The sequence below is a fragment of the Homarus americanus genome, unplaced genomic scaffold (assembly GCF_018991925.1).
Source record: "Homarus americanus isolate GMGI-L3 unplaced genomic scaffold, GMGI_Hamer_2.0 scaffold4896, whole genome shotgun sequence".
In the NCBI taxonomy this organism is placed as follows: Eukaryota; Metazoa; Arthropoda; class Malacostraca; order Decapoda; family Nephropidae; genus Homarus; species Homarus americanus.
Window position 1 is genome coordinate 6,201,232 of NW_024749657.1, and position 25,357 is coordinate 6,226,588.

At 38.5% G+C, this 25,357-nt stretch overlaps 1 protein-coding gene and 2 long non-coding RNA genes across 4 annotated transcripts; 1 reads left to right on the plus strand and 2 right to left on the minus strand.

Annotated features, from left to right (window-relative positions):
• Nucleotides 1-1,396: 1,396 nt before the first annotated feature.
• Nucleotides 1,397-12,684, minus strand: LOC121853645 (probable glutamate receptor). The gene is made up of 14 exons (XM_042347924.1): nucleotides 12,602-12,684; nucleotides 9,907-9,990; nucleotides 8,640-8,789; nucleotides 8,206-8,363; nucleotides 7,819-7,979; nucleotides 7,521-7,671; nucleotides 7,160-7,263; nucleotides 6,950-7,040; nucleotides 5,771-5,929; nucleotides 5,321-5,489; nucleotides 3,292-3,506; nucleotides 2,874-2,999; nucleotides 2,372-2,520; nucleotides 1,397-2,201 (listed from the first exon to the last, which is right to left on the minus strand). Exons 2-14 carry the CDS (start codon nucleotides 9,980-9,982, stop codon nucleotides 1,955-1,957), a joined length of 1,956 nt encoding a protein of 651 aa, XP_042203858.1. The 5' UTR covers nucleotides 9,983-9,990; nucleotides 12,602-12,684; the 3' UTR covers nucleotides 1,397-1,954.
• Nucleotides 12,685-16,971: 4,287 nt separating this feature from the next.
• On the plus strand, nucleotides 16,972-20,341 carry LOC121853673. The gene is made up of 2 exons (XR_006086380.1): nucleotides 16,972-17,015; nucleotides 18,438-20,341. It is a non-coding gene; the product is annotated as an uncharacterized LOC121853673 (long non-coding RNA).
• A 2,084-nt stretch (nucleotides 20,342-22,425) lies between these two features.
• Nucleotides 22,426-25,254, minus strand: LOC121853674. Of its 2 annotated transcripts, XR_006086382.1 has the most exons (3): nucleotides 24,085-24,165; nucleotides 22,677-22,950; nucleotides 22,426-22,566 (listed from the first exon to the last, which is right to left on the minus strand). It is a non-coding gene; the product is annotated as an uncharacterized LOC121853674 (long non-coding RNA). The 2 variants fall into 2 exon arrangements; XR_006086381.1 differs by lacking the exons at nucleotides 22,426-22,566; nucleotides 24,085-24,165 and adding an exon at nucleotides 25,120-25,254 and having other exon boundaries at nucleotides 22,848-22,950.
• Nucleotides 25,255-25,357: the final 103 nt, after the last annotated feature.

Here is a 25,357-nt window from a genome sequence, read left to right on the forward strand (position 1 = left end):
TCGTTAGGGAGGGCAGAAATGTCCATAGGGCAATATAAGTTCAGTCACATTATAAACCTGCGTGGTCGTATGCAGACAAATATGTCGGGAAATAACTAAATATTTGTTCGATATTTATTGCAGAATGAACAAACCTAGAGGAAGATCCAACAGAGACCACATGGGGCTAAAGGAGGTGTTGATAGACCCGAAATTATCAGAAACGTAAAGTTAACATAATTATGGTATTGTATTTACCTTGTTTAGTTGTTCTTGAAACGAGACATGACGCGAGGCAGTGGTTCATGTAGAAGGCAGTGACCCACCCCTCCCCCCCCCCCTACTCCTTAGGTCAGGTACACTTGCCAGAACTGAACTGTTACCAATCACAGGCGGCCTGTTTCTTTCATGAATGACTACTGGGGTACCTAGTTACAGTAGTAGGCTCACGTTCCTTATAATATTAAAACTGCACTATTACCCAGGCAGCATAATATATAAAATGACGGAGTTTAGCTTAATATTTACCTTTTCATAAGACATCGTCACCAAATTTTATATTTGATGACGGAATAAAACTCTCAGTAACTACTTGTTATAGGTTGACAAACTACCCTGGCGGTGGTTGACCAACTCTCTAACATCACATGTAACTTAATATGAAAATAAACACACTATCAATTTACTGACCACAGAGGACAGTAGCTACACAACCTTTTGGCTAAATTATTTAGTATGAAAATAAAAATACTAACACTTTACTCACCACCCAGGAGCCAGTAGCGACACAACCCTCCCCTCACAGCGTCACTCAGGCAAATGGTTGATCACCGCATAAAATAATTCAGGGAAAATTATCTCATACAAACTTTTATAAATCCATCTCTTGAATAAGTTAAGGGAAAATTCACCATAAATAACCTTTCCGAATCTAAGCCGTTAAAGAATCTCTTGAGAATATTTAACACTTCAGTTGTCGGTGTATTGTTGACACCGTCTTGAAGTGGAGCGCTACACACAGTCTTCTAATTGACTGCTCACATAAGGTTGGTGCGTCCAACCAGGCTCAGAAAACTAACATGTTGCCTGACCCTTCTCCCTCCTTACATTCTCACGATAGTTAATTCTAGAGTAGATCTTTTGGGCCCATTAAATACAATTATCTGGAGCTATTAATCCTGAGAATTTACACCTGTGACTTAGTTGAAAATTATCCTCATTAACCCCTTCGCTCCCTGGGGCTATCACCTTGAACCCTGTAATAAGTACTATAATTTACCTGTACTTGGCTTATATATTATACTAACTTGTTATGCTTACTGCTGTACTCTCCCTCTTTTATTTCTTAGTGAATATTTACAACATATATGTACATTATTTACAATACTCATGATTATAATGGGATAAAACGCTGATATATTGGACTTTGTTTATAATAATGTTTACACATAGTAAGTTAGGTGGTGCTTATACTAACACAAACTTGAATCATTGTTTGTGATACTAAGGTGACATTAGCGTTTTTTAACACTCTCTCTCTCTCTCTCTCTCTCTCTCTCTTCAATAGACAGCAACAACTAACATCTACACTGCAAAGGACAGAAACAGCTAAAAATCAACAAGAACAAATTAGTAATAAACATCAGTGTTGGTAGCCAATAAATCAGCACTTGAACAGGGTATCAACAGGGCAGACTACAAGAGTGAGAGCTTGTGTTTGTAAATCCAGCATTTCATATACTAGAGAGTACTGCCATGCCTCAAGAATAGACATCAGGACGGGGGGCATGAGTCAGGAAGGTGTCAACATCAAATGAATCTGATATTGGCATCAGTGAGGCATCTAATGAACAAAGGAGTTAGTCGGGCTTGTGGTCAACACCGAGCACACACTGTCATCATAATAGAGGAAATGAGAGTAACACATTCAAGAAACTTAAAGGCTTATTATGCATGGGTCTTTGCCAGGGACGAGTCACTTAAGACCTGCAGTTCCTCTCCCAGGCGTCCATCCGTGGCATCTAGAATACATCATCTCCACCAGGAAAAGGAGAGCTGAGAGCGCCAAGCCTCCCAACAGAAGTAACAGTGTTCCCGCTACGTCCAGGAAGTTAAGAGCTCTAACGGGTCTCTTGGCTGCAGCACCGACACAACGACTCGCACCAGGCCAAAACCTCTTCTTCCAGGCGTCCATCAACCCCGTCTGGATGAACTGGAGGATCCTGGAAGCCAAACCATACTAATGTCACCATCACTACCAGTACTCCCACTATTACTACCACTATTGTCAGCATTACCACTACTACCACTATTACTTTTGCCATTATCACTACTACTACTACCATTACTGCTTTTATCACTACCATTTCACACCACTACCTCTGTCACTTACTCGTAACTGAAGGCTTCTCTATAGGGTGACTTTCGCTGCAAAATCATCCCGAATCGCGTAAAGAAGAAATGGTCACCGACTAAACTCATCCGACAGTCACCATGCACAGCCAGGTCGTCTGCGATGGCATACTCCAGCAGCGACGCGTCCTACAGTAGTGATACAGCGGGTACAGTAATACAGGGATACATACACTGTTACTATATGGTGAAATCAAATCAACATTACAGGAATACAGTGCTAAAAGGATTACATATTTTAGTACGAGTGTTCCTCTATTATTAGGCAATATTACGCCGAAAATAAATAGCAAGTTTGCGAATATATTGCTACAGTTTATAACCATGTGGTATAGTACAGTATTGACAAATATATATGATAATAATAGTTCGTATATATGATAATATTATTAAATATAGCATAATAGAGCATTTAGTCGGTTATTTGTAGACTAGAACTATATGACTAATTAATATACCCAAAAAAATGTATTTGTACTTACCTCAATATATGCAAATTCCTTTTCCAGAACGGCTTCAACTCCTCCCTTAAAACTTTTCACTAAGAGACCTTCTCTCTCACGGTGTAGCTGACCTACCTTACCGAACATACTACCGGCCTCCGAATACTGTAAGAACAAAGTTGTTATTGGCTATCTTACGAACTGCAAAGATATTGACAAGCAAATTTACCGTAGATGTTTAGAGCACACACATATACATAAACACACAAACAAATATACGTTAACACATACTTACACAATAACACATACTGCACACAACCACACATAAACATATACACACAAAGACATACATACACAGAAACACACATACGAGTATATGCATAAACAAACACATACACACACATACATACATAATATACAGACAGACAGACAAAGAGACACAAAGAGAGAGAGGCACCTTAAACAGCTCCTCCATGGCACTGTTTGCTTGGTAGGTCCAGACTATAGGTTGAGTTTCCACCATCTGTAGCAACGAGGTAACAGGTGGCGTCGTAAATCTGACAGTAATGGAAGCTATCAATTTACTGGAGTAGGAAGCGATGGTTATGACACAGAAGACCCACCACCATCCTGATAACACCTTCACAGTCTCACTTCTGGGTTGTCTGATACCTGTTGATGGAAGAAAAGTTATTGGGGATTTTTTTTTTTTTTTCATCGGGGAGTAAACTACTGATGAGCTTTGATGATTTAAGTATAAAGGAAATATTATTATGCTGATAAGCCCTACGTACACATACATACATACACACACACCGCCCTTCAGGATTTATTGACCAGTCTCCAAAACTGGGCCACCAACAACCATGTCACCATCAACCATACCAAGACCATGGTTATGCACATCAACCTCTCCTCCGACATTGTCCCACCTCCTTCCATTACCCTAGGTCCGAACACACTCCAGGTTGTAGATTCCACGAAGCTCCTCGGCGTCACCATAGACAACAAACTAAATTGGAAACCACACGTCAGTGAAGTTGTCAAATCCTCCAGTTTCCGTCTCCACCTCCTCCGCCGACTCAAGTCCCTCGGAGTTCCCGCACACGAGCTCCTCAGTGTATACACAACATTCATACTTCCCAAGCTCACCTATGCCTCCCCCACCTGGTCTTCCTCCCTAAATGCCACACAACGTAAACACCTAGAAAAAGTGCAAAAGAGGGCATGCAAGATTATTCTCTCCCCTTCCTACTCCACATATCAAGAAGCGCTCAACACACTGACCCTTTCGACTCTCACTGACCATCACCACGGCCTCATCTGCAAATTTGGTAAGAAGCTTCTACACCATCCCCGACACCGGCCCCTACTACCACCTGAGATCCCCTGTCCGAGAATTGCTGTTCGACACCACAACCGCATCCAGCCCATACGTGCACGAACTGATCGCTATAAGAACAGCCCAGTCCCAACCATTGTAAAAATTATCAATAACATGTAATAAATCAGTGTATTCACTCCCAGTAAACACTGCTCCCTACACTGTCACTATGTTGAAATGAACTGTAGTTTGAGCTGATCCCCATCTAAGTTACTATATGTCTTATTTGTGTCACTTATGTCGCTTGTATATTATTTGTAATTCGTAACCCATTCCCCAAATATGTAACTGTATATTTTCAGCCTTCTGGCTGCCAAGCTCTTTCAATAAACCGTTAATTATTATTATTATTATTATTATTATTCACACAGACACTCTCTCTCTGTCTCTCTCTCACACACACACACACGTATTGGTCTAGAGAGCTATGACTTTGTACACGAGTAACACAAAATATCAAATCATCAAACGCCATTATCATTTATTGAATTTACTGAACTGATAACACCTACCATGATCAGTGTTGGTTTGACTTACCGACTTAACACTTACGGCCCAGAACTTACTACTACTACAAGTACTACTTTTTTTCAATGACGTGGCCTCCAACCTTCTCTTATACTACTACTACTACTACTAACTACTATTTTTTTTTACAATGTCCTCCAGCCTCCCCCAATAGCCATACCTTCGCCGCCATTTTATTACCTTAATATCAAATATCCTAATACATAAGTAGCTATCCTAGCTGTGTTGACTTAGTTGAGCCGCAGATCTATGCGGCATTCAGTGACTGTAGCCTCATAGTCAATATCTGCAGCTGATGTCGGCATTGGGGCAGAAGCTCTCGTTTCCTGAGGCAGAGCAAAGCCGACCTAAGGAGAGGGAAGAACATTCGACATCTCATCCAGGCTGTAACATAACTTCTGGGCTGCTGCTTCAGTTCGGAGGTCAACTCCGCGAGTCTGGCGTAGAAGCATCTTGCACTTGGTCCCATCCCACCAGAGGTTGTGAACACTAGAGGAGTGAAGCTGCCTTGATCAACATTCTGAATTCTCTACTACTACTACTACTAACTACTACTATTACTACTACTACTTACTCTGACTAAGAAGAGACCCAAGGGATTCTAAAAGAAATCTCAGGACGGAAGGTGAACGGGGACCTGAAGAAGATTGGACGGAAAAAACAGACAGATGGTAATCAGACTTGGACAGGAGAAACAGCATCACACCCACCGCTATCCAGGACATCATCACGCCCACCCACACCTGGCGACGACATACAGGTGAATAAAGATAAAGTTATTTCATTGATGCTGTTAAAATGATAAGAGAGATAAGAAACGAGTATTTAAATGTTCAATATAGGGTAAACAACTGAGATATATAGGGTTAATAATATTATACTTGTATACTTAGAAATACTTTGATATACACATACATATACATACGAGCATGCATAACATAGACAATATATACATACACAACACAACACAAAACAACACAACACACATACAACACAACGCAACGCAACACAATACAATACTCACATAGCCACTGAACGGCATCAAGAAAGCAGAGAGATCAACATTCTCCTGAGAGGCTGGGATCATAATGTCCCACGGCTCGAAGTCAAACGGAGTGGTGAAGTCAATCGCCTTTTCTCTCTCCTCTGTGATCGACGTAGGACCCAGGGCCATATCCATCTCCTGTAGGGGGAGGAGGGAGGAAGGAGAGAGGCATGAAGCTCCTGTACGGGGATGAAGGAGAGAAGCACGAAGCTCCTGTAGGGGGAGGAGGGAGGAATGAGAGAGGCATGAAGCTCCTGTAGGGGGAGGGGAGGAATGAGAGAGGCATGAGCTCCCTTTGGGGGGTATGGAGGGAGAAAGGCACGAGCTCCTGTAGGGGGGAGGAGGGAGGAAGGAGAGGGCATGAAGCTCCTGTAGGTGGAGGAGTGGTGAAGGAGAGAGGCATAACGCTCCTGTATGGAGAGGAGGAGGAAGGAGAGAGGCATGAAGCTCCTGTAGGGGAGGAGGGATGGGAGGCATGAAGCTCCTGTGGGGGAGGAGGGATGAAGGAGAGAAGAAGCCCTGTAGGGGGGAGGAGGGATGAAGGAGAGAGGCATGAAGCTCTGTAGGGGAGAGGATGAAGGAGAGAGGCATGAAGCTCCTGTAGGGGAGGAGGATGAAGGAGAGGCATGAAGCTCCTGTGGAGGGAGGAGGGCTGAAGGAGAGAGGCATGAAGCTCCTGTAGAATTTAACTGGTTCAGGAGAAAGAGACAAGTAGTGCATTGTTGGTATACTTGCTGAATCAATGTATTTAGTAGTAGTAGTAGTAGTACTGTAGTAGTAGTAGTAGTAGTAGTAGTAGTAGTAGTAGTTGTAGTAGTAGTAGTAGTAGTAGTAGTAGTAGTAGTAGTAGTAGTAGTAGTATATAGTACTACTATTAATGCTATAGGAGAGAGAGTAGGAATGAGCTTGTACGATAGACAGATAGACAGACAGACAGACAGACAGACAGACAGACAGACAGACAGACAGACAGACATATAGATAGATAGATAGATAGATAGATAGATAGATAGATAGATAGATAGATAGATAGATAGATAGATAGATAGATAGATAGATAGATAGATAGATAGATAGATAGATAGATAGATAGATAGATAGATAGATAGATAGATAGATAGATAGATAGATAGATAGACAGACAGAGCTATTACTCACGTTTCTATGCACTTCCCCCACCATACCGTTCCAGGATCCGTCACTACTGATGGAGCCCCACTTGCCATCGTCAGGTAGTTTCATGATGTACCTGTAGGTGAGGATACGTACACGAGAACCATACATACATACACATACATATAGGCCATACACACACATACACCCATCACTAGAAACAGCAGGATGGTGGTATCGAACGAGTGTACTCACGTGAAGTTGTAAATCTGAGTCAGGGTGTGGAGCAGTTCAATGAGTATCCCTGAAGAACCGATGACTTGACGTCCTCTGAGCTCCAGGAACACGTACGGCGCCCTCTGGAGGATGTGGTGATTAGACTAGCTATAGTGGGGTCCTAATCTTAATAGTTAGTTTTAGTCAGTCTAGTCAGTTTAGTCAGTTTAGTCAGTTTAGTCAGGGGTATTCATGGCGATTTCTTTTTTTAGAATTGTTTTTAATATATTTTAAGTAAATTTTAAAAGAAATTCATATAATATTTTACTGGTGGTGACTCTCTCTCTCTCTCTCTCTCTCTCTCTCTCTCTCTCTCTCTCTCTCTCTCTCTCTCTCTCACGTGTTTGAGGACGATGGTGAGTACATGACCCTGCAGTAGAGCTTTGATAGTGGCCCTCACGTGAGCTCTGTACTCCTGACCTCTCAGTGGAGTGTGTTGGCTCAGATCTTTGGCTGGAGACGTCACCCAACATCCAGTCAGCTCCTGGTGTCTGTGGGGACGATACAGGGATACAGGAGTTCAAGAATACAGGGATACAGGAGTTCAAGGACACAAGGATACAGTGGTACAAAAGATACAGCTATATTACCACCATCAACATACTGTACATACACTCCTGAACGCTTATAAAACTTACCCTACGCGTTGAAAGCTAGCCAGATGGTGTGTGAGGGCGTGGGTGAGGTTGTAGGCGTGTGTTGAGGGTGATACTACGGGCGTGTGGAGGTGGAGACGTGTCAACACCCCCTTCACCCACTCCGTCAGTATCCTAGGTAAACAGTACGTCCTCTGGTGGTCCTAAAAGGTACTAACAGTTTTATTAAATGAATCACTATGAAACGAGGTTATGTTTATTGAGACTTGTGTTGGTAAAGAAGGTCTGTTTAGGTCACTTAAAGATTAGTTTTCACCTCCAGTTTATTTTACCTGATGATTGAACACCCTCACGTTACCTGGGGGGGTTAGGTTAGGTTAGGTTAGTGTAGAGTGGCGGTAGTGTAGTTGATTAAGTGTAACTCTTTACCATAAGGGTGTAGAGAGGCAGTAGTGTAGATGGTGTTGATAGGTTACCACAACTCTCTACCATCAAGCTTAGAACTGGTACGCCTACGCCAAGGTCTTCCATTACGCCCACCACGCCCCCCTTCCAGCACCGCCCATAAGCGACCAAGCCAACGACTCCTGCCAACATAAGGAAAATGTTAGCTAAGTTAAGTTTAATACGGTAAGGGAAAATTTAGTTAGGTTAGATCAGGTTAGGTTACGTTAGGTCAAGCTGGGGTAGATTAGGTTTGGCTGGTTAGGTTAGCTTAGGTGAACTTAGATTAGGTTAGCTCCATGTCGTGTCTCTTCAGCTAATGAATAAATAACAAAATAAATAATAAACGAATTATTAGTCATCCCCTCCTTTTTTTACACACATATATACACCACAGTCTTGCGTGTCAGTAATATTACCAGGAATCTGTGAGGGAAACGAGGCAGGACTTGTGGTAATAATAATCTGTACGGTAAAGTTCAGCTCGATACTCAAGCTCTTCATCGTCTCCTTCAGGTGTTTGTGGTCCTCTGGCGCCTTTCCCGGTGTCGTCTCTTCCAGCACCACACCTGCATGAGATTAAAGCGATATAATACGAATTACAATGATGTACGATTGATATTGTTATTGTATACAAATTAGTGATTTATGCCCAGCACCTGCAAGTCTGAGTACATTCAATCAGGTGAAGTTTTAGCCAACGACTGGCCACTGGGGTCTCCGTTCCATATACCTCTCGCATGATGGCGGTGGAGCAAGAGAACCATTTTTACGTGACCCTCAGCCAGTGATATCAAGAGGGGTAAAAATCAGAGACTTCAGTGGTTCATTCGATTTATCTTCATGACTTATCTTCGTTATTTGTTATCTTTGTTATTTGTTATGATTACCTCACCTGAGAAGAAGAAAAAAACAAGTAAAAAACAATAATTCCCCTTTGGTACGCGCCTTACTAGACACTCAGTTTAATGCATCGTCTACGAACTTAAAATAGTTTCCGACTACTGATAAGGTACTGGATGTTTTTTTTATTGCAATGTTCTCCTTTATAGAAATAATTTAGGTGACAAATCATTTCTAATATTATATTCATGGAGAAATTATTTATATATGGATCAGGTAATTGGTTATTTGTGAGTGATGACAGAAAAATCGATAAGTTATACATGTAGTAGTTATTCTTATTTTTTAAACTTTTATAATATAACCATACAGACTATAACACATTTTCTACCGAGTAAGTGTAATTTGCATAGTGATTATTGATATTTAGTTAATTTGACCAAGGATAGCCGACAAGCCATGAGGTGCTTAGTTCCAGTAACGTGTTCCCAGGCAGTCCTCCATCCCGGTGCTATCGCCAGACCCAACCGACTTTGCTGGTCAGAGTCAGACGAGAAGTGACGTTTTCAATTTGTTAAATTAGGAACTTGTGTCGTTGTGTGTTCGGTTAACAATTTGAGACTATTGCATTTCTATTATCTGCTAATCACTGTTGGCAAATATTGAACGTGTACGGTCTCTTGAATATGCCTGAACATCGACAACTTTAAAAAAAGAACACATTATTTCAGGCATCTATACTGTAGCGCTCGGTCTTTCGGTCGATAACCAGAATGTGGTCTTCGTCTTAAGTAAGGCAGCATGATATGAGTCTATGAATGGCAGGATGGACATGATATTTACCGATGACTGGTGTGGTGGACGAGGCGAGGTTGACGCATGTTGCAGCCATCAACAACAGCCAAGCCAACGGCAGCATCACGGTTCCTGCAACATAATACTTCACTATTTGCAACACAGAAATATTCCTTCATCTGGAACAAACTTTAATATTCCCTTACGGCTCCTGTAACACATTAATACGCCACGTGCAACACATTAACTGTCCATCATAGTACCACTTCGAGGGAAAGGGCTTTAGAGATCCAAAGAAATTTGTATATCTGCTTAGTTGATTTTGAAAAGTCTTTTGATAAGGTAAAATACAATAAACTTATAGAAGTCTTAGAAAAAATACTTTCTTTTTACGGGAATTAGCCCACCCGGGCACAGGTCGAACGACCCACAACGGGCCTTGGGGGTTGTAAAAATAAGAACAAAAAGAAATTAAAAACAGAGAAGAAAAAGGTTATACCGTGTTAATCTATACCCGAAGATGCCGGAAAACCAGCTTTTTTAAAGTGAGACAGATTGTATAAGTATGGAAACACAGAAGGCAGAGCATTCCACAGTTTGGCTGTGTGAGGAAAGAAGGATGTACTATAACGGGTTATTCTAGTGTGACCGACATCCACAGAGAAACGGTGGGCACCGCGGGCAAGACGTGTGTTACGAGCTCACTGCCTTGCCGGCGGTACACAGGATGCCAAATACACCTAACATTGCCCGTTAAAGTACCTGTAAAAGAGAGAGAGTGAAGCAACATTGCGGCTAAAAGAAAGAGAAGAAAGATTGTCAACTAAAGGAGAGTTAACAAGACGAAATGCCATTGATTCCACCCTATCTAACAGTTGGACAGAAGAAGAGCCACTACAGATATGAGAGCAGTACTCCAAGTTAGGCTGAATGAATCCCTTATATACTTGAAGCAACTGCTCAGGAGTGAAGTAGCTACGGCATCTGTACAGCATTCCCAACTTTCGGGAGGCAGCTTTAGCTATGTTAAGGATGTGTGATTTCCATGACATATTGGAGGAAATGGTGAGGCCTAGCATATCTATTTCAAAATTTGGCAGAATTCTGAAATATAATTGGTGGGAGATAATCTAATTTAGAAAGTGTAATTGGTAAATACTGAATTTTATTACTATTGAATTTAACCAAGTTTCTACCTACCCATTCAGAGATGCTGCACAGATCCGCATTGATAGAAGTAATGATATCAGCTCTAGAAACAGATCTAGTTTGAGAGTAGGAGGAAGGGGAAAATGTAAAGAAGAGTGAAGAGTAGAATCATCCGCGTAAGACTGGATAGAATTAGTTGTAGTGTGAAGTAAATTATTGATAAAAAGAATGAAGAGAGAAGATGAAAGAACAGAATCCTGTGGGACATCAATATTGGTAGAGAAAGAGCGAGAGATCGATCCCTCTACAACAACTGCCACAGCACTAGGATCCCGCTTCCTCTATCAAGGAATAAACAATTGAAATTGAAAAATTGAACAAGTGCCATGGATCGGTTCTCAAGGAAGCTAGAGATTAGAAAACAAAGTGGGGGAGAGAAACCATAAGAGGGAAGTTTAGAAAGCAAAGACTTGTGCCATACCCTGTCAAATGCTTTGGAAATGTCGAGGGCCACGACAAAAGTTTCCCCATAATCCCTAAGAGAGGATGACCAAAGATGGGTGCAGTAGGAGAGCAGATCACCAGTAGATCTCGCCTGGCGAAAGCCAGACTGGTGATCCGACAAAAGAGAAAGGCGTTCAAGGTGACGGAGAAAATGGGAGTTCAAGATAGTTTCGAAAATCTTAGAGAGGGATGAAGTTAGGGCAATGGAGCGACAGTAAGAAGGATTAGAATGGTCACTCTTCTTCGAAGTGTTAGTAAAAAAATTAACTTACTAGTTGGTTCACAGTTAGACTGGAAGTAAGACAAGGTTGTGTTCCTTCTCCAACATTGTATAATATATATTCAGAATTCTTAATGAGAGAAGTTATAAGTGATAATGAAAGACTAAAAGTTAATGGTAAAGTATGCAGACGACACTGCTCTTATCACAAGTAGTGAAGAGGCGTTACAGAAACTCGTTAACAGAGTAGTGGTTTAAGAGTTTGTGTTGTAAAAACGAAAGTAATGGTTCTTTCTAAATAGGAAATATATAATAAAATAAAAATTATGGTAGGCAACAGGGGAACTTTAAGTAGAAACATTGTGCGTATTTGGGAAGTAACATTGGCTGTTATGGTAGATGAACGAAAGAAATAACAGGATTTAAGTCAAGCGAAAACAGGATATGGTCAGGACAGGATTGTTGTACGGGTATGAAGCGTAACACTCTCAGCATAAACCAAAGTTGGAGGCCTTTAAAATATGGCGTTATAGGCGAATGCTAAGAATAAATTACACTGACTAGACAACAAATGAAGAACTGCTGAGGTTAGCAAAAACTACAAGAGAAATATTTGAAATTAAAAAAAAAAGATACTTTGGTCATATAATTAGGGATGAGGGAATAATAACAGAAATAATGGGCAAAGTTGAGGGTAGGGAGGCCAACCCTCAGGTATGCGGACGGTGCTCTGATTGATTGATAGTACAGGTACCTGCAACACATTAATACTCCATCATAGTACCTGTAACACATAAATACTCCATAACGGTACCTACAATCATTAATATATTTAATTCTTGTACTAAGTAACATATTTTTTATACTTACTAAATGGTTGAGTAAGACAACAATGCTGATGGCTGGAAGTACGAAGACAGAAGCACCCTGCCACTCACCCGCCCTGATCACTGATGCAGACTAATGACGAGTTTCAGAAGTTCAGAGACACACCCTCCTGTGGTTTTTGTTTTGACTGGACAAGCCAACGCATGCGCAGTAACTGGTGGGCTTCATACTTTAACTGAATACAATTAGTGTTTAGATGTTCTTTTATGCTGAAAGTACTTGTGTCTCCCGTAAGTGCACTGTACTTTCTTCCGCTTTGTAATACTAGATATGTACAAACGAGTCACTGAAATCCCGCTGTAGAAGATTAGCGAGAAAATGAGAGCATTGTACATATTTCGACCGTAGCCTCGACGGTTCTCTTCAACAGGATTTCAGCATTAGGATTTATGTGGTATGACACGATTTTCTTCAGTTATAAACATGCATTTGAAAACTCTTTAACCTGGTAATAAAGAAATAGCTACGGTAGCGTTTTAATCTGATTAATCATACACACAGCACACGGGACTAGAGGCACATTAGAAACACAATGCTTCGTTACTTAAGGCAGTCGCCCTTCTTGTAGCGACACCTTATTAATTATTAGCTACCACTCGCCCATCATCTTACCAGACACGCTCAAACTTAGAACCCTTAGTTCAGTTATATACATATTTCAGTGAGGAATGCATGTGTCTCTGTACCTATACCTAACGCCAAATGGTAATACAATGTAATTTTCAGCTGTTACAGTATTCTCTCTCTCGCCATTCAATATGTGTCTACCGGTAAATATTGTAATAATGTTCTTGTCCTGTAGAAATGTTATTATTACGAAAAGATCTCAGAAGACCTTGTTTTTATTATTATTATTATTATTATTATTATTATTATTATTATTATTATGCCGGACTTTTGTTGTGGCACTACGGGAGATAATTTGTATTTTGTATCGTTATGGTACATAAGTATGGCCTCTTGGACATTATTGTGACGCAGCGGGGGAGTTTATCATTATTTTGCCTTTGTTGAACTAAATTATGGCCCAGTGGATTTCGTTATGGTATGGCCGGGGACCTGAGTATGCCTTAGTAACAAACTTTTATTGATCTAAACATGACTGGTAATAAATATATAATGGTTTTCTTGTGTAATACTTCGTCGAATCGCATTATTGTATACCTGCGCTGTCTATGTATGCATATTGAATCAAAGTGAACTTGTATAACGATATTACTTAATTAATATCTATCAATATATCAATCTATTTGCCTCTCTTTCTCTCCCTCTCTCTCTGTCGGTTTGTCTCTTATCTATCTATCTACTATCAGAAGAGCACCGAAATTATGCAAGACATTCTCATTGCTTACGAGTTTCATTAATAAATCAGACAGACGCATTATCAATAACTGAATCCTAACACACATATCCAGGAGAGATAATAAGAAATTTTACACATTGCATTAAACTAAGTAAAGAAGCGTCTTTTAAGGATTACTTTTGTTCAATCCACACACCTGTAACAAACTTCATATTGTACAACATTTCATTAATCTTCAATATACCTCTGTTCTTCCTAAAATAATAATGAAAAAATCATTGTATTTTTCACCGTCAATCATCTGAAATTTAAGACCCATCTGCTGTATATTTTTGTACCTGACCATCTGTAACCACCTGAATATTCCACTGTAATTAATTATTATTATCCATCGGCTCTTCTTGCCAATAGGGAAAATTTCGTTTCAGGTGATTAATTCCCCAAGTTTATTACACCTGAAGAACGTTAGTAATTAGACATATTTTAAGATTTAGAAACACGTATTATTTGGAACACCTTTACGAAGATTAATTACAATATATACAGGTAAAGTCCAAAGGTAAAAATTATCGTATTGGTTTTTCTTAAGATCGTGAAATATTTTTTTTAAATAAATGAAAATGATTCCTTATTTCTTGTTGGTTAATGTGATTTTTATTTATTTATTATGAATGATTAGTGTTTAGAAGGTCCTTTCACTATACGTATTATTATTAGTAGTAGTAGTATTAGTAGAAGTAGTAGTACAATTATTTTTTAACTTGAAAACCCCATTTTCTGTGACCTCTGTGACTCGATGGGGAACCATGGAAAAAAATAACTACATGAACTTGTTACACAATACAGTAGGCAATGGACGCAGAGGTCACACTATTACAAGGCAGCCTTGGGCCTCACACCATTAAAGTGAACTAAGAAAACTGTTGAGTGACGTTTTAAAATAGATGAAAGAGTGACGTAGGGTGAAGGTTAAATCTGATTGGCTGTTACGTCTGCATGCGATCCCGGGTTAAGTGGGTGTGGTGGGAGCCTGGGAGGATTGGCAGATATGTTACACACGCACTCGTACACACACACCCAGACAGAGACAGAGTGTGAATAATAAAAATGAAGTCAAACTAAATTAAAAAAAACTGTTAACACATTAAAATAAAACACATGACATTAATACCTTCTTACATAATATATCCCTTTACTAAGTTACATAACAGCTGCCTTCCTCCGTGTAAATAATGAATGTTGGCCGCGAGCTGTTTTGGGGTCCACGGTTAGTAAGATAAATGACAACTGTAAGTCATATGAGAATGTAACTCTTTGGTTAACCGAATTAAAAAAAATGTAAGATGAATGTTTATCGTAATTGACTGATATGCATTATGTATGTAACTTGTTAGCGTCAGTCAACACTAGTTAAGAATTGGTTCCCTCTAACCTAACATAACCTAACCATACTAAACTTAGCTTCTAACTCAACCTAACTGAAACTAACCTTACCAAACTTAGCTTAACCTAGCGCAACCTAACCTTACCTGACGTAACCTAATCAAACAAAACCTCCTCCCCAAAATAGCATTCGTATATTAAATCAACAGGTAAAATCTGTCGGTATGTTTAATATTCACGTAATTCCAAAGAACAATTACGAACCTTTGAGAAATTAAACTTTAGATTTTTTAAACTTAGGAGAAAGTTTTCGTTCTCTCCTTGACTTTAGAGAATACTGCCTCAGTTGTGTTGAAAATGATGGTCACTCACAAGGCTAATAATATCTCTTTTGTTATATTTTCTGTAAGTGTTGTTTTTTATTAGTTGCATGAATTAGTTTGTAATAATTCATGTAATGTCTGTAATGAATAGTGTTTATGTATTGTGATTATTTTGTAATATATGCAGCTTACGTGTTCGTGTTTCTGTACTTGTACCTCTTGAAAGCTACTTATACGACCTGGACTTACATCTTAATTTGTTACTTTACCTATCCTTCAACTTGTACCTGTACCAGCACCTGTATCTACACTACTTTTACTACTGTATTCTTAATTAATAGATTCAAAATACTTACGGCCTTAGTAACTCAACTAGATGAGTGTTCCTGTAATGGGTGCATAACCTTGGAGGGTGACAGCCAGCCTTCAAACTCTCTCTCTGTGTTATTACAACTCTCTCCTTAAAGCAGATGTACTTCCGTAACCAGTTCATTACTGTATCCACGAATCACTGTATTCTGTATCCATGTATCACCATATTAGTGTCCATGCATCACTGTATCCACGGGCCGCGTATCACTACATTCAGTTATCACTGTATCACTACACTTCTGTATCCATGTATCACTGTTACTTTTCCGCTGTATTTGTGCCACTGCATCACTGTATTCCCTGTAACTGTATACTGTATTATGTATGAGTGTGTCTGCCGTATCTCAGCAGTCCATTATTCATGTATACATCATAGCTGAGGTAACAGTGAGGTCAGATTTTACACAGGAAGTCAAGTGACGTCAATTAATGAGCAGTCGGTCGGTCGGTGGGTAATAGTTTAGCTTCGTTAACATGCCAAGGTTGTCTGCTAAATGTGTGTGTGTAAATTTTACCCCCCAAAATAGTAGTCATTATTATTATTATTACTATTATTGTCGTTATTATTACTACTTTTATGCTTATGATTATTTATTGTTATTGTCATTAATAATATAGAATTGTTATGACTGTATTACTAACCCCTTGTGTATGGGAAGTTTATCCTGAATAAAAGCATCTGGCGTTATCAAAGTGAAATTGAGTGGTATCCCATATTGGAGGGTTAAACCTTTAATCTTACAAAGTCCTTGGTCATGCCCCCCTATCCTGCCCTGCCTCTCCTTCTAACATACTTTTTAATATTTTTATTTAAATCGTTAATTCATTATTCAAAACAAACTATCCTATTCATTCTTATCTGAATTGGATATGGAGAAGAAAAAAAATTTCCTTCTGGAAATTTACCAAACTAGCAACTCAGTTCTGCCTGGTGCTATAAATTCAGTGCTGGCGGTTAAGTCTGCACAGTTTCCCTTAAGTTGATCTTGAGAGAAAACCTAATTACAGTAGGAAGGTAAGGCTGAAGTTGTTGCATCATGTACAGTACATATTACTTTGAGTTACATTGTTATTTATGATCAGCTAAGTTTTATATTCACGCATAATTCAAGCTTCTCTATACAAGACTATTTAACTTTTAGTCCTAAGGTTTGCCCCTAGTTTGGTTTAATAGCTATAAGCCTATATGTCACTCCAAAAAGTATTATTTACGTAGGTGTCTGATGAATTTCAAAATGAGCAACCGTGACTCCTGTTGTCTCGGTAGGGTTGTCAAATCCTTCGTCCGCTGTGTCATATTCTCACACAAAATCGTGAAGATAATTTTTGGAGCAAATATTACAAACAAAATCATAAAATTCCAGAAAGTTAAATACAAAACTAATGAACAGTGCAGTAGTATTATCAGTAATAGTAGGAGGAGGATAGACAATTATAATTAGCATCAGGTAGAATAAACAAGGGAAATCAGAACAATAGGGACTAGGACTCTTGAATAATCAAATTAAACAATAGACATTTGATTATAATACAAGAGAAGATAAGATAAACCAGAGTAGACTTTAAACCTGTTAGGAACCTAGATAATAAGACGAATTACTAAGACTAGATTAAGATACACTGTAAGGTAGGCCAGATAAGACCAGAGACAAGTTAGGAACCAAGGTAGCAAGACGACCACTCTCCAACATTAACACGGGTATCACTCAAACTCCACAATGACAGTGTGGAGACTAATTTCCTAGACAACAATAGTGTGGTAACAGGATCAACAGGTCTCCCACTTATACCAGTTAAGTTATGTAATTACAGTTAAAACAATAACATAACTTCTAAATTCATCTTCACTACTGTACTTCTTGAACATTTAGTACTCAAGACAGTGATGCTTATATATGGTATTACAGCAGCTTCAGAGGAGAACAGTACTGAGTAGATCACAGGAAACTAAATCATGAATGTAACGGTTTTGACATTGAAAGTTTAAGCAATAGTTTTTATTTGGGTAAATTATTTTTTACTTTAAAGGATTCTATGGGGATTTTGAATACATTTGATTTTTTATCTCATTAAGTGGACTTTTTACTTCATAAGTTTTTGTTAAAGAGTTTTTAGGCATAAGATTTTATAGACATTTAAAACTAAGAAAAATTACCTTTTGAAAAGTAGATAAGAATAGCACTGTCCATAAAGATACATTATCACCATGATATCTGAATCCCTAAGGTCCAAGAATACACATACAGTATACAGTTTAAGTTAATACAGTATGTGAATTCCATGGTCCTTAGATCTACATTTTGAGGATACAGTATTTCTGGATCCCTGTGGTACATAAATAACTATTCTTAAGGTTATATCTATAGAATTTACATAACCTTTGTTGGAATACTAAGTTACTACAGTGAAAAGTCATTCATAGTTTTTGTTGACACAGATGCGTGTGGCCGTGTTGTTAATAGTGGTGATGGCTGGCACAGCAGCAGCTTACCCAGATGGAGGACGAGGCCACAGAGCTCATCAACAACAAGCTGGTGAGAGACTAATTGCCTCTGCACTGGCAGGAGCAGCACAAGGAGTCCTCAGTGAAGTTCTCAATTCCAATGATCCTTATCATGGACATTATGACCACCACTATCACCAACACCAAGACCCCTACCATCACGGATCTAACATTTACGCCCATGGTTTTGGCTATAACCAACCTGGATTTGGTCTTGGTGGTTATAATGGGTATTATCACCCTGGCTTGGGCTACAATAATTACTATGGGTAGATTCAACATTCCCACAGCTTGTGTATACAGTAGTTGTACAGTACATACTTCTTTGTTTGTCTTCACCTGTAAATGTTCCCTGCCTGTCTACACTTCATAAATTCCCCACCTGTTTACACTTGCATATATTCCCACTGCCTGTCTACAATTGTTTACATGGTATTCTAATAACAAAATATTTATTGTATTGTACAATACAGTACTGTGCGGTATTGTATTTTTTTTTAAGTTTAACACAATCAATCTACAGCTATTCATTTATATTTATCATGATGCAATAATTTAAAAAGTTTGAGGCATTCATATTTATATTAAGTACATCATAAATTAATATTAATTCCTTTTTATGATCTTAAGAGTCCCCTAAATAATACTTACTCAAACCTTCACTTGATGTTTTCCTCATTGTCCTTTAAATGTTGTACTGTACAGTACATCACTTTATTGTACCAAGTGACTTTTATGATGTTGTACAGCATCTTATTGTACCATGTTGCATACTTAATGTTATACAGCACATTATTGTACCAAATGCCCAACATCACTACTCCATGCCACCAGGTAATACAAGCAGTACCCAGAAGTTAGCACCTCAAGGCTGGGTTTCCCTTGATTATTAAGATCGAAGACAAACTTGTGGAAGAAATGGGTTCAATTACACTCAGGAAAAATCAAGGTGGAAGGGAAGAAAAATAATAACTTCTGTAATATATTAATTTTTAACATTTCATTTCAATAAGGAAACAAAATTTTATGAGTATCTTTACAGACTCAAGACAAGAAAGATTGGAGGATAAAATAAATGGTTCTGATTACATCTAAATATCTTATGTCTGTGATTGTAATAGTACTGAATTTGCAGGAGTTTCAAAGTGACAAATTTCAAATATATTCAGTTTTGTTTTTATATTTTTGATCACTGTAGCCAAGTCATAGGGTCACACTAATCTAAATATCATTGTATCTGTATTAACTGGACTATTGATGTAGGAGTGTAAGTTATGTATGTCTGCAGGATAGGAAAAAGATCCTATACATCTGCTTACAGTATATACCATGACAACCACTAAAGCTTTAATATTTTGGAGGTTAGAACATCTTGTATGTGAGGAAAAGTAGATATTATCCTTGCAGTCCCTAACTACAGCTACTGTACTAAATGTTGTCGAACAGAATTTAATGATTATAATGTGTCTCAGCATCAATTCCAGACATTTCCAGAAAAGACAGGTGGTCATTTAGTCAACCTACCTAGTCAGTGTACTGTATACTGCTGATATTATTTCAACACTGTCAATCTTCTACGGAAAAGTACTGAATCTATGAAAGCAGAATGGAATAAATGAGAGGAAAAAACACACATACATGAACAAGTAAACATCAGCACAACTCAAGTCCCACAGCAAAAACAACAATCATATCTCAGGTTGAATAAAAATCTCCCTGCATGTCATCATTTATGTATTATATAGATAGCTTACAATACTGAGAACATTGTAAGGTTTAGAACATTCAGAGGATCAAAACAAATAAAAACATGTCAAGTTAAACTCTTCAGCAAATTAGATCTTAAACTTATTTTACCTGTTTTATGAAACACAAGAATTAAGTGGGTCTTTTATGGACCTCATGAAATTAGTTTGACAAGAGTTGTAATCGTACTTTCAAAAGAGTTATTACACTGTACGTACAATTAAAATTTTTCCCATAACAAAGACTCACAAAGGTAAATTACAATTACCTGTACAAATTACCAACCTACTAGAACAATGCCACACTGTATGAGCTCATATGTACATGAGCAGCAGATCTTGTTACTAACACAGTTACCAGAAGAACTGCAACAAATTGAGAATAACCGAATCAGGATGAGATCAATGTCTGTTGCTTATCTATCTTGAGCCATTAAAAAACAGACCAAACAATGAACATCTATGATCCTGGTCTGACAAGAAGTCATACCACAAATTCTAATAGCTACAGTGAATTCTTTGAGATTTGGAATCCTCAAGAACAAAATCATGCTGGATTATCAAAAACTGCTAACTTGTTGAGAGTATTGCTGTATACAGTATAATAGACAACATTTGACACCATGTCAGTGATAAAACTCTTTCATTTCTATAAAACTATTTCATTAATACCTCTACATATAGAAATGGAGATGACTGTATGTACAAAGAAAACTAAAGAAACTACCATCTCACAAATGCCAGAGAAAGACTGTTAGAGCATTCCACAACCTGCTGGATACAATCACTTTAGATTAGGGTACTGTAGCTTTAAATGAATTAGTACTAGTACTACATTGAGACCTTGAAAATTAGTTTCTTGAGAATTACAGTTTAATGCCTAATATTAAAGCATTTTCCATACAGTACCAGCACAGCAAAGCCCTAAGGGGATAAAAGGACCAGGTTATTATCCAACAACATATTAGTCACAGACTGTTTCACCTGGACTTCATTTCATTGAAATTAATCTAGAAGGCTATTTCTGAGGCTGCTCTGTGCTTGTCCATTTCCAATTTATCAGGTACTGGCCCAAGCTAAGCTGGGCATAGAAAGATGTCTGTTCCTCATTTAATAAATATTCATAAGGTTTGTACATCAAAATATTCATATTTTGTATTCCAACAACAAAAACTTTGTGCCATATTTTCATACATCTACTGAGAACAAAATAAAATAAAAAGTCTTAGCAGAATGGATTCATGTGTCAAGTTTGAAGACAATATGAACACTAAAGTATTTGTATTGTGTAAGAACTTTAGATTATTCAAGAGAAGACTTTTGTGCAAACTCTTTAAGACAATCTAAACACTGAAATATGATTTCTCCTGTGAGAACCTTAACATGTTGTACTAAAGTAGAGTCAGGAGTAAAAGTCTTGAGACATTCAGAACACTTAAATGGTTTACCTATAGTATGAACATTCATATGGTCTGCTAAACTAGATTTACATGAAAATTCCTCGGTACAAACTGAACACTGAAATGATTCCTTTGCTGTATGATCTATCATGTGTTTTACTAAATCAGATTTTTCTGAGAATCTTTTACGACACTCTGTACACTGATATTTCTTTCTTGTGTGAACTCTCATGTGTTTTACTAGATGAAATTTATATGAAAAGCCTTTAAGACATTCTAAACACTTAAATGGCTTCTTACCAGTATGTACTCTCATATGTCTTACTAGAACAGACTTTTGTGAATAGTCTTTCTGACAGACTGAACATTGAAATGATTTCTCCCCTGTATGAACTCTTTTGTGTACTACAAGAGAAGATTTTTGCACAAAGCTTTTATGACACACTGAACACTGAAATGGCTTCTCTCCTGTATGAACTTTCATATGTTCTTCAAGATGAGATTTATAGGAGAAATTCTTAAGACATTCTGAACACTGAAATGGTTTATCTCCTGTATGGCCTTTCATATGAGTTACCAAATTAGATTTTTCTGAAAAGCTTTTAAGACACTCTGTACACTGATATGGTTTCTCTCCTGTATGAACTCTCATGTGTTTTATTAGATTGTATTTCTTTGTGAAGGTTTTATTACAATCAGTGCATTGATGTGATTTCTTTGTTGTCTGACCTTTCACTTCTGTTGCCACAGAGGATATTTCTGTTGTGTCTTCAGACATTCTGGACACCTGTACAGTTCCTCTAGTGTAAAAAGACTCTTACATGTGTTACTGATGATCAGACTAGGAATCAGAAGAGATTCTAATCAATGCAGCCGTTCCTCTCTCCTAAATCACTCTGTATGTTCCACTTCATCTATCTGATAGTGAAGAACAGTCAATTATTTATAAGATTCCAAATAATCATCTAACAATAAATAGAATATCATTTACTACAAGTTAACGCTATACCATACATGTACAGCAGTACCTCGCTGGGATGAGTTTTAATATAGTGGATGTTGATAAAACTCCTTCAGTAATAATGACGAGGGGATGGATTATAACTGCACTGGATGATGAAGGTGTATGTGATAATGTACAATGAGAACTAAATATGGACTCAGCTTGATGCAGGTCATGGCTTCATCGCTTGATATGACATATATTCACATGGAGAATTCTCTATATTTCCAAGTACCATAGCTACTGTTAGTTATCTTCTGCTTGTATATCAGTCCATTGCTTGTTTTTTCACCTCATATCTGTGGAAAGAAAAGTATTCTTTACTACTATAACATTTATCAAGTACCTGTACTATACAAACAAAAATATAACAAATTCGGGACCAGTATAATACAGTACTGTATTAACCTAAATTGTATTCCAGTGTTTGAGGAATAACTACCCAGTAGGTGAATACAATGAACCGATTGGGTTAGGTTAGTTTTTTGTAGTTGTTTTTAATTCCACATTTTCCCTCTACTTTAAAGCCCTTCCCACTTTTGGTGGGGGTCAAGATTGACAAGGTACGGAGGGTCATAACTCAATGATTTATACATTCCTCACACTCTCAATATCACCACTGTATTAGGGGTGAAAAAGATTTTGTTTTTCATGCCTAAATCACTTGAGTGTTTGTGGAATAATTACCCAACAGGGTCTCTGGAGTTAGCCTTAAATTACAGACACGATACAGAAAACTGTTAGATATCTTCTTCAGAGTACTCCATTAGTTATGCGACCACCTGAAGATTAGCCTCCAGATTACTTTAACTAAAGATTAACCGCCCTAATGCTCTCTTAACCTAACCTATTCCCCAGATAAAATAATCTGGAAGGAGCTAATCTTTATGTGATATGAGTTGTGAACTGTAGGTATAACCTGCAAGAGAATGTTGTGACAGCACCAAGTGTGGGCTCCTTTAAATCCACTTTCTACCAACGCTGGAACATGTTCAGGTACAGACCCAGGAGCACGTACATGACAACAGCCCGACTGTCTAATAAACTGACAATTGGCAAAGAGGATAAATTAACACAAACAGAATGCGGAATTGGTCTGTCCATTAAAAATCACACCTTCAACGTTATCTCCATAATATGTTAACCTTTATCGCGGGTGAGTATCTTTTAGCATAAAAAATCCCTGAGAACCACTACAAGACATTGACTATTCAGCCTACAGCAGCACACCTCTGCAGCCCCGCCTACATGAGGGCGTCAGTGGGCTATTTTATCACCCATCCTTACCTCCTTCCTCGTAAACTCACGTAAAGTACCTCACAACAGTTGCCTCTTGTACAATCTAGGTCTGTGTATTCATCAAGCAATATCGCCTCGTCTGTTATACGTAAAGGAATTCTGTGAACATCCAAACCTCAACCAAAGCGACATACCTGCCATGCATAACTCTTGCTTGTAAACAATAGCGCTCCCGCCCACTGCGCCCGGCGAGGCTCACTTCTACTGCGGCTGCCTCTTTACTACAGGGATCCCTTGGAAATTTTACTTTTTTTCCCATAGTATATAGTAATCAATAATTTTAAATCACAATTGAATTGACCTTACGACCTATATACTTAAATATTCACAAAATTATTATAGATAATGATTGTACTTTTCTTTCTTAATTGCACTTTGATGTAGCACGTTACGACTATATATTTACAAAATTGTTATACACCCATGAAGGACTTAAAATCCGTGTGTAGATCACGTTTGGCAGTGGTAACGTGTGTAACTCACCAGTATGTCAAGGGTTCGAGCCTCGGCCCGGACCGGACACATGTGAGAAGGGTGTTATCCAGTGTGACCCTACCAAACTTGACAGGTTTCCTCCTGTACTAACGTTCTTGCTGTTTATCCCAAATTTGCTAGCCCACACTGATTGGTCTTCAATTAGAATATGTATGTGAACCACTGACCCATATATACTGCTAATGAATATGATGTATTTCCTTCTTTGTGTACGAACCTCTGTCCTGCATGGCAGTGAACAGTGACATTACCCACATGAGTCTGACCTCTATACATATACAGCTGTTAATGAATATGATGTATTTATTTGTGTATGAACCTCTGTCCTGCGTGGCAGTGAGAAGTGATACCACCCTCAGTGTCAAGACCTGACTGAAATACTGTACTACAAGCTTTGCCAATAAACTTGTTAAACTTAAAAACTACTAACAATGCTTTTTACTTTTATCCTTTTCGCCACTGATCAGCTTGTTAGCTGCTTGATCGGTCGGTCACGTCTCTGATATGCACTGCGATCTACTGACCCCCGCACCCCTCTTGTCATCCCCACCCTTGGGATCTACTGCCCCCGTCATTCCTAGCCTTGGGGTCTACTGCCCCCTACCCTCCCCAGCGTTGGGGTCTACTGCTCCCCTACCATCCCCAGCCTTGGGGTCACCAGCCTTGGGGTTTACCTTACTGTACCACCCACTGTTGTCGCCAGCTTTGGAGTTTACGTACGGTACAAAAAAAATATGAGAGGAAACTGTATCACGTCTCTATCAGGATAGCCAAGATACTTCTATCAATCCGGATATAAACAGTGAATATTTGTGTACCACATTTATATCCTGATGAAGTAATGGTGAATAATTTTCTTAGAATTAATAACTGGAAATACTAGAGAGTAAAATAAATATAAAGTAGCGTTTA

Bases quoted from the DNA above. Each gene is read 5' to 3' on its own strand.
- LOC121853645 (XM_042347924.1), bottom strand. From the start codon at position 9,982: ATGCTGCCGTTGGCTTGGCTGTTGTTGATGGCTGCAACATGCGTCAAC. The intron at 7,980-8,205 runs GTAAAGAGTTAC...AGTACCTTTTAG, and splicing joins TGCCTCTCTACACCCTTATG to GACCACCAGAGGACGTACTG. The intron at 2,521-2,873 runs GTAAGTACAAAT...TCACTACTGTAG, and splicing joins AGGAATTTGCATATATTGAG to GACGCGTCGCTGCTGGAGTA.